This window comes from Brassica oleracea, chromosome C5 (assembly GCF_000695525.1).
Source record: "Brassica oleracea var. oleracea cultivar TO1000 chromosome C5, BOL, whole genome shotgun sequence".
Lineage (NCBI taxonomy): Eukaryota > Viridiplantae > Streptophyta > Magnoliopsida > Brassicales > Brassicaceae > Brassica > Brassica oleracea.
The window spans coordinates 10,799,379-10,809,205 of record NC_027752.1 but is presented as its reverse complement, the minus strand read 5'-3'; the positions used below and the strand labels follow the sequence as shown (position 1 = coordinate 10,809,205).

General features: G+C 29.2%; 1 protein-coding gene across 1 annotated transcript; it reads right to left on the bottom strand.

Annotated features, from left to right (window-relative positions):
- Positions 1–5,063: 5,063 nt before the first annotated feature.
- LOC106293404 (protein MIZU-KUSSEI 1) lies at positions 5,064–6,012 on the bottom strand. Its single transcript, XM_013729084.1, has one exon. The coding sequence runs from the start codon at positions 5,933–5,935 to the stop codon at positions 5,198–5,200; it is 738 nt and encodes a 245-aa protein (XP_013584538.1). The 5' UTR covers positions 5,936–6,012; the 3' UTR covers positions 5,064–5,197.
- Between the last annotated feature and the right edge of the window lie 3,815 nt (positions 6,013–9,827).

The following is a 9,827-nucleotide window of genomic DNA, read 5'->3' as shown; positions in this document are numbered from 1 at the left end:
CTTGAGTTATCTTAGTAAATGAACATTCATCTAGGATGGTGTCTAGGTCTAAGGAAGATAGATTAGTTGAAAGTTAACATCTTTAGATTGAAACTTGATCACCCAAGGTCAATTCCTTTATCCCATGAGTTATCTTATCTCATAAGAAAGAAAGTTTTGTCCTTTATTGCATTTTAGTATTATTCTAGTTCAAAAATCATCTCACCAATTGATAACACTTAGATTAAGCATGGTCTTGCACTCCATTTGCTTTAGAATCACTTAGAACTGGTTTGACATCCTTTATCCTACAACATTTGATTAGGAGCCTTGAAACTCCTATCATCAAGAACATATATCGATATCATATTGTTTGAATCAAATATGAGTTTTGTGAAATAGCTAATAAAGTTTCATTTAAATATTTTTCACTTTCTTTATTTTCCGGTAAGATGAAATATGATGATGTTATTATTGATGTGCATGTGATCTTCTACCATATTACTTGTTTGATGACCGGATAAAATCATTCCGAACGTAAGATGATCTAGACATATATGACTTCTTGTTTCCACGGCGACAAAAAAAAACTAATACTGAAAGTTCGCAGTCGTGGGACTTGATCTTAATTTGCATTAAAACTGTCTATCATTTAAGATGCGATTACATAAAAAACAATATCATAGGTATTTTGTTGTTGGCAACATGCATTCTATCGGGATAGAATCCATGCGGCACATGAATCAATCTGGATGCATGCAAACCATACATGACTTACGGTCACAAATATAATATGTGTAAATATGACTATATCTTACCATCGTGATTTAATTATGATAAAAATCTTTTATAATACACGCATCTCATACGATTTTTGTTGCTAACAGTATGCATTCTGTCGCGTTAAAACCTGGGTGGTGGTGCATGTCTGCATGAGTTGGGTGATACTAATACAAACCGTACATGTATACATATGTAACATATATATATCCAAACTAATAATGAGAAAAGGAAACAATGGGGACGAGAGTACACGTGAAACTAGACTGAAGGAGATGGGTTGTGGAGCTCTATGTTTATATTTTAGGGTTTATACTGTACCCTCGTGTGCATCTCCTATTTCTGTATACCTTCGCATCGATCCTTGTTTTTATGTACTCTCTTTTTCTCATTATTTAATCATATATATCACAAAATTAAAATCTTTTCTTGACGAATCTTAGGGGTTTTGAGAATCAATTATAAAGAACAAGAAAATCAGACAAACAGTACTATATCGCACAAAGAGGGGACAAAAGAACATATCAATAATATGATAAGAATCTCACATACCTCGCTGGATATCACGATATTGCATGCCTCTGTCATTTTCTGGGACGTGGGCTTCGCGGTATCAATTAGTATATAGTTCGTTTATAAGTTTTCTTGAATGATAATGTAGTTATATCGATTTCTAGTCAATATTTTGGTACGTTGAATGTAGGTCAAGTATCGTTCAACTGGATAATTTATTTCTTTTTCTGAAGTATTATGTGTAAAGTGTAAATGTTCTTTATTTAATTGGTCTCTGGGGGAGGAGAATAATTCACGATTACTAATTTTTTTTTATTGTAATCTCTATAATATTATTTGAGAAGTCAGTTTTCTATGTGTCACTCTCACGTTAACTCTCGCGATGGTTGATTACATTGATATCTTTAGTGAATTAAAAATATTACATTTAAAATACTACTATTTATTTTCTATTTAGTTTTCTTTTTAAAATTTTCCAAAAAAAATATATACATATAATAAAAAAAAGAATAATAAAAAAATAAATTTTTTATAAAGTAAAAAAAAATCGAATTGAAAAACGAAAATTTATGTATATGTAATATGATTTCATAAAAAAAAAGCAAAATTCAAAAAATAGTAATAGTACATTTAAAAAATATTTTTAAATGACATAAAATATACTTTTGAAGTAATAAAATAATTTCTTTATATCTATATTTTCTTAGATGAAAAATATAAATTTTTATATAGTGTGATTTCATTAAAAATAATTTAACAGATAATCTTGATATTAGAAAAAAAGAAATATTATTTCTTTTAAAACATAATTTTAAACAATACAAAAAATCAAAGTAATAGAAATATTTTTATATATCTATCTATTTTTTTAGAGGATTACATAAAATAATTAAGTAACATAAACTCATATATGTTTAATTGACTAAAAATAGTTTATAATTAGTATTATTGGAATGTTTTATTTATTTTTCATATATTTAGTTGACTATAATATCTTTCAATTACAACAAAAAATATCGACAAAATTATATTTGACTTATATAATACTATTTTCAAATAAAATCACAATTTTGTTTACTACTTATTATTAAGAGATATTAAAAAAACAAAAAAAAATTTTAAAATAAACATCGTTGATCAAATAGTTACAAAATAATTTAATGAGGTAGATATATTATATTTTATCATAAATAAAGTTATTTATTTTCTTAATATTAAATTTGCTTTAAAATTTTATATTTTTATGTTTATGGAACTTAATAGAACCATAATTAAAATAACAAAGCAAATCTGAATTCTCATTTTTAAGATTGTTTAAAATAAATTTTAGTTTCCATTCAATAAATCAAAGGCATAAAGTTATTTAGAATTTATAAAATATTTTAGTTATTGTAAATATTGATATGTGTTCATGAGCTTCCAAAAATATATCAGCTACATTTTTTTTATCAACTTGTATCAGCTACTTATGCATGTAACTTCCTATTGATCATCGCTTTATTTTCTAATATATATTTTTAAAACATCAATATATAATTTGATAAATATTATCAAAATACATGCACATTTAAACGATAAATAAAATTGATTTGATTTGACTTGACTTAATTATAATAAAAAAATTATACTTCATTGTAAATTTTAAAGAATATATGTAACTCAATATACTCACAACATGAGTGACTCGAGTAATTCAACTTATATCTAAAATCTTTGATTTAACTACAATAAGAATTTATAATTTTATAAGAATAGTAATGTATTTTATAAATATAAATCATTGGATAACTCAAAACATATTAAAAATGAAAATAAAATATTAACCAACTGTTATAATTTAGTTCTTTTGTAAAATTTATTTATATGCATGAGACTTTAGAATATTTTTGTAATTTAGAATTAGACACTTTAGTTTATTTTTTTATATTTCATTTCATTCTAAGCACAATATATCTTAAGCTATACATAATCTTCATAAAATATATTTACATATATAAGGCAACAACCACCTAAATGCAAATAAGAAATTAATTGTTTTTAATATATAGAATTAAAAAAATATTACATTTGAATTCAGAGATGCAATTCAATTTACCCAAATGATAAGTAAATGGACTGTAAAAACAACAAAACCGATTAGATATAACATATATAAAATCATATGTATAATTAAAGTAATATAATATTATTAATATAAATGATGTATACAAATTATAAATTAATTTAAAATTAAAAACAAATAGCAATCAATTATTATGGTATATTTACTTTAGAAATATTTAAAAAATCACCTAGTATACACTAAGGGCCTGACTGGTTCAACCGCAGTGGTTGCGGTTGCGGCTGCGGGAGTTTGCGGATGCGGGTGGTTGCGGTTTCTAGCGGTTTTAAGAGATTTATACGACTGGTTCTGCGGTTAGAAATTGGTGCGTTTGCGGGATACTTATGACTGGTTAACTACCAAACGCAACAGCGGTTAAATAATAAATTAACAATATTTACATTTTATATCATTATAAAATATCAAAAATAATAATATTATAATAGATATAAAATTTATATTTAGAAAGTTATAGTTTAAACTTTTTAAAAATTATAGAAAATATTTTCATTTTAAAGTTTTATAATATTAATTAAAATATAATAGATATATTTTAGTATTTTTATAATTCTAATTTAAATTTTTTATTGAATATTTTTATTTTTGTATTTAAATTGTTTTAGAAAAAAAAAAAAAAATTTATCCTCCCGCAACCGTCCGCAACCGCAAACGCCAGCTTTTGAATTTATGAGGTTTAGAGCGATTTGGAGCGGTTTGGAGCGGTTTGAGCGATTGTTGCAAAACGCCAACAACCGCTACCAACCGCAAAAGCTGCGTTTGCGGGTGGTAGCGGAAAAACCACTCATACCCTAACTGAAAGTCATTGTCTACATTCTCTGAACAACACAACGCAGTATTATAAATAAATCAGACTAGAGCGTGCGTGCATATGATAATAAGGATTTCTTGGTTATTCGAGCCAAAACGTAAATCATTGTACTAATAACAAAAAAAGGAAAGAGTTTTGTTTTCAGCAAAAAAAAAAACATAATAAACAAAAGGGAATGTTGACTGTTGAGTGACTGTGAAATGAATCAAAGAGACAGGGAATTAAACAAAACAAAAGCTAAAGTGCAAAGAGGTCCGACAGTGGCACTGATTTGGAACCGAACCAGGCACCGAAGCTAAAACAAGAACCCTCAATACTCAATATACTGTGGTTCTCTGTCTGGTCTCAATCACACATTGCTTTAGCATGGAAGTTCACACCGTACGTGTGATTGACATGCCTGTGGTGTGGTTCTAATTCTAGGAGGTTTTCATTGACTTGCTGAATCATAGAGATAAAATTTAACCAAACGCAATTAGTTCAACCATGTTTTTTTTTTTTTTCTTTTGAAACTGTAATTCAACCATGTTGCTAAGAGTATTATTACTATCTTCGTTATCTTGTTTGCAGCTTAGGTAATTTCTAAGCTCGTACAAAGTCACCAACATCAAAGTAATTCAGTTGTTGGGTAGCCATGTATCGAATAAGTTTATACCGTTAGGTTTTAATGGTCTAGTTGGAAAGAAAAAATCTAACCCTTAGCCAAATTAATGAATCTAAAACAAATTTATTTCGTAAAAATAATAGCTGCCTTTGGTTGATTCGAAGAAATTAAAACAATTAATATTAGCGAGTGATTAACGAATAGATCAGATCATGTGACGTTTAAGGGTGACCCAATTAAATCTCAAAAACTCCATTATAATTTAAAGACGAAAACATATGATAAATTGCATATACATATTAGCCTTTTGGTAATTTACTATACGATGTACATGAACTAAAAAAGGAAACACGAAAGCTGACAAGAATCTTAAACCACACTACTCAATATCTCACGATCTCAAAAGAAATATACTAAGCTCCTGTCCATAACTACCACGAGGATTCATCATATGAAACGATTCCGAGTCGCTCGACCCAGTGACTCGCTCGAATCTCGCTCTCAAGTAAAGGGTCTGCTCCTCCTCATCCAACGGCACAACTCCAGCTCCCACTGAAACAGACTGCATCATCCTCAACAAAACGGCATCGTTCTCTGTCACCTTTCTCCTCACAGCAAACCCCATCTTCCTTCCGTTGCAGTACATGGACCACACAGGAACATCGAAGATCGAGGAAGAACGACTGTTGATGCTGCTGCTGCTTCGACGACGGTCACACTCGAGGGCAATGCGTAGAACACCTTCTTGTTCCATCTCCTTGGCTAAAGCGGCCGTGGGTACCGCTAGCTCAAGGAGGAGAAGCGGCGGAGATCCCACGGTGGCATCTTGAAGGCAGAAACTGACTCTGCCACGACGGTGCCCGAAGAAAGTTCCACTTACGATGCTGGAGGAAGAGGAGTGGTCTGAGGAGGAAGATGAGGAAGAAACCGAAACGGTGTCGTTTTGGTACGAATGAGCAGGTTGTTGTTGGTAAGTGCAACAGTATGGGAGCATGCATTCGATGAATGAACGTAGAGTTCGTCGGAGACGAATTTCACGAGCGCAATCGACGGTGGTCGGAGTGTTTATAATTTGCATGCGGTGGTGAAGATGATCTCTTACCTTTCCTAGATCAACCATCGTTCTCATGTTTATGTTTCTTTCTTTTTATGAGTTTACTTAGTTAAGAGGGAATCTAAAGAAGGGAATATTGTTTTTTTTTTTTTGTGTGAAGGAGAAGTGGAAGTTTGATGGCATATATGTATAGGTAGGTGGGGTGGTATATGCTCAAGGAGAGTGGCGACTTTTCTTAGTATATAATATATTATTACATATATTACTACTATAGTATATGCTTTTATTTGTTTAACGATTTAATCTCGTGGCTATTTGTGCATTTAAATCCAACCACAAGATCATCACGGTTTAAAATAATTGGAGATGATGAAATATGAACAAGATAGAATTTGGCATGCATTTTAACTTCTACTTTTTTTAAACTGATTTTAACTCTTTTTTTAAAGAAGTACTCATTTGTTTGTTCATCAAGCGCATGCTGATCTAACTTATAAACCTAAAATTACGATGAAAAAGTAAATTCGAAATTCTATTGTTATTTTTCATATAAGTTATATATATATTAGTTATCAATTTTTAGTAAAACAGATTTGCAGATTTTTTTCTGATTAGTAACGGGAGGAAAAAAAATGAAAGGAGAAGAAAAAAATAAAAGGCAATGGAGGAAGGAAGTAGCAGAAGTGGGGTGTACGTGTCGTATTATAGAAGACTCTATGCAGCGTGATCGGAGACCATAAATAAACACTGACAACGGTATAACGGAATACAAACGAGAGAGAAGAGAGTTGTTGGCGTTTAAAAATTGGCATGCTTTCAATTCCATGCTTTAATTTTGATCGCTGACGCTAGTTTCAGCGTTTGCTCGCCGAATATATCCAATCGGTACGTTTGGAAGGAAAAGAATTAATGGTGCGCGTGCGTTACCCCACGTGTAGCCCCACCCTCACTTGACACTTCCAACCATTTTCCACTTTTGTAATTTTGATATTCTTACTTTTTTTCTTTATTTCTTTCGTAATAAATTCATTCAATCATTTTCTTTGAATGATTGATAAATAAAAATTTACATTCATTTAAAAGTTATAATATTAAAAATACATAGTGAGTTATAAAGATCATACAGTTAACCAAAATAGTACAAAAAAACTTGAATCTAAGATTAAGCATATATATGCATGCTTTAAGATTATGCTTTCTTTGTCATAACTAGAATTTTTATGTTACAAGAAAACTTGAATTTTTATAGATATGTATTTTTACCAAGAAATTTAACACGAAATAATGATGCAGGGCGTGAGGCCTTAGAACAAGCATGCATAGAGCAATGATTAAAACCCAATCATGCTCTGATAATTTTTATAGCATTTTGTAAGATGCTTTATATAATCATCACTTCTAAACTACACGTATCGCTTCATGATATTATCTTAATAAATGCAATTATGATACTACATGATTTCTAACTTAATTTGTATTTAAAAAATACTCATAGCATGGAGCTTGAGAAAGAAAATTCCTAAAATCAGATTCAACACCATTTTATAGCATCTTGAGTGGCACTCTATTTTCTTCTATATTACTTATATTCATTTATATAATATGGTAACTCTATTATAGAATAACATCATTGGAGCCAAAATTACTCTGTAATATAATTATTTTATTTTAGAATAAATTATAGCGTAAAAATTATAGTTTCGTTGAAAATGGTCTTAAATATTATAGAAAAAGCAATGCCTACTTCCTTATCATATTTTCGCTGAAGGCATACTCTCTATAAGAAACCAAAACATGGTTCATATCATGGTCGAATTCGAATTTGATGTTCATATAACGATGGAAAAAAAGTTTCTTTAGATGTTGACTATATATGTGAACGTAGTTTCATGTCATAACTAGTTATACAATAGAATAATCTACTCTATAATCAGTCTGTAAAAACTATTTTTTTGTTTGCTTGAAAATAACCCTCTGTAACTAGATGGGCTTATTTCTGTGCTAGCCATAAAAAAAAAAGATTTTCTAGAGAGAAAGAAGAGAGAGATAAGAAGAAATAATTGGAGAAAAAGTGTGTTTTTGATTATTTAACAAATTTGGGTTTGTTTGGTAGTTATAGGAGCAAATTTCCATAACTAGATTGATGGATTTTTTATATTAAAAAACTAGAATGATGGAAATGAGTTTCAAAAATATAGAAAATAGATCGACTATAGAATTATATATTTTAAAAAATATATATATTGTGTTATTCTGCGATTATATGTACTATTTCACAAATTAGTAGTATCATAGAGCATTTCCAACTCCTAGCTATTTTCACTTCTATATGCTATAATAGAGGTAAAAATGTTTCATCTCATCTCTATTTCCACCTCTAAAATAGAGGTTGCTATTTTTTTCTTTATTTATAGAGAAAAAAATAGCATTCCTCTATTATACAGTCATACTTTTTTATTTTCAAAATAGTTCTTTAACTTTCAAATTTTTATAGTTGTAACCAAAATAATTATATTTATAGAGAAATACAATTTTTGTAGGAGTATAATAACATTTTTTATTTACATAATAGTCTTTTAAAAAACTTTAGTTTAAAAAAATTATAAGTTTATGAAAATATTTTAAAAGTTAAAAATAAATAGGGTTAGTTATCAACTTTTATAAACAAAATGTATCTTTCGTAAAATTAAAATAAAATCTTTTGAGAATATTATTTTATAGAAGCAAAAATAGAGAAATACATTGGAGAGAAACTCATCTCTATTTTAGAGATGCTCTATTTTAGAGGTAAAAATAGGAGAATACATTGGAGCTGGTCTCAGTTTTATTAAAAGATATATGTAGACATGAATAAAAAAATTTCATGTTTAAATTAAAGAAATTAAATTGCAGCGCGTTTGATAATTGTTTTACGGAACAATGCGAATTTATTTGTTAACCACAAACGAAAATGATGAATATTAAAAACCGTAGCTACATACACAAAAGTAGATAAAAGCATATATGACAGACATGAGTTTTGCTGTCTTAGAGCAACATTATTGATTGTCCTTAGTTTTGAGTTCCCTAGCTTATTTAAATAATTTTTGGTTGGTAATACACAAACTTAAGGACAATCCCCAAAAAATTGTTTATTGGTAGGACTTTTAGTTGTCTCTTAGTAATTTAATTATTTATTTTAATAAAAAATAACATATAAAAGATAAGTTTAAAATAAAAATATAACATTAAAATTGAAAACATAAGCAAGTGTGAGTTATAACTTCATCTGGAGTGTCTTCGATCCTGATACAAATAGGATACAAACATACTCATGTGTCTCTTTATGAATTTAGTGGCATTTGCTAGCTGATACATTGCATTTGGTTTCAATATATGACAAAAAATAACCAATAAAGAAAACTACAAATTACAAAACGCATGAACAAATAAATATATATATATCAAATAGGAAAATACAAAGTGACCATTTTTCTACTACACACTATAAATTGAGTTATCTACCATGTGACACAATACATCAAATGCACAGAGAGATCATATAGCCAATGGTAACTCCTTATAGCAGCTGAGCTGAGAGATTAAAGCTTATATATGCGGTAAGGTCTGGTTTACATTGATGTGGGAAGGATGAGGTATAAAACCACACTTACTTTATAGCTGATATACACAGTTGTTGTGAGCAAGAAGTCCATCAAGAAAGATATATCACTTGTTTGGTTCTTGGCCAAAGATCCCATACAAGAGCTAAGAGCTTAAGTGTTCTGAACCTTCCTCTGCAACATCAGACTATATCAAGGTTAGATTACATATGTTTCAGTGTGTGTAATATACGTCTCAGAAAGCACAACAATCTATAGAGATACACTAATATCTACCTCATTAATATGTGTATCTCAATCATATATTCTCGTATATTATGTTAATAACTCATTAGGGTTCTCTTGATGTAATATATAAACAACGA

What these genes read in the sequence shown, in the direction of transcription:
- LOC106293404 (XM_013729084.1), bottom strand. Translation starts at nt 5,935, where the DNA reads ATGAGAACGATGGTTGATCTAGGAAAGGTAAGAGATCATCTTCACCAC.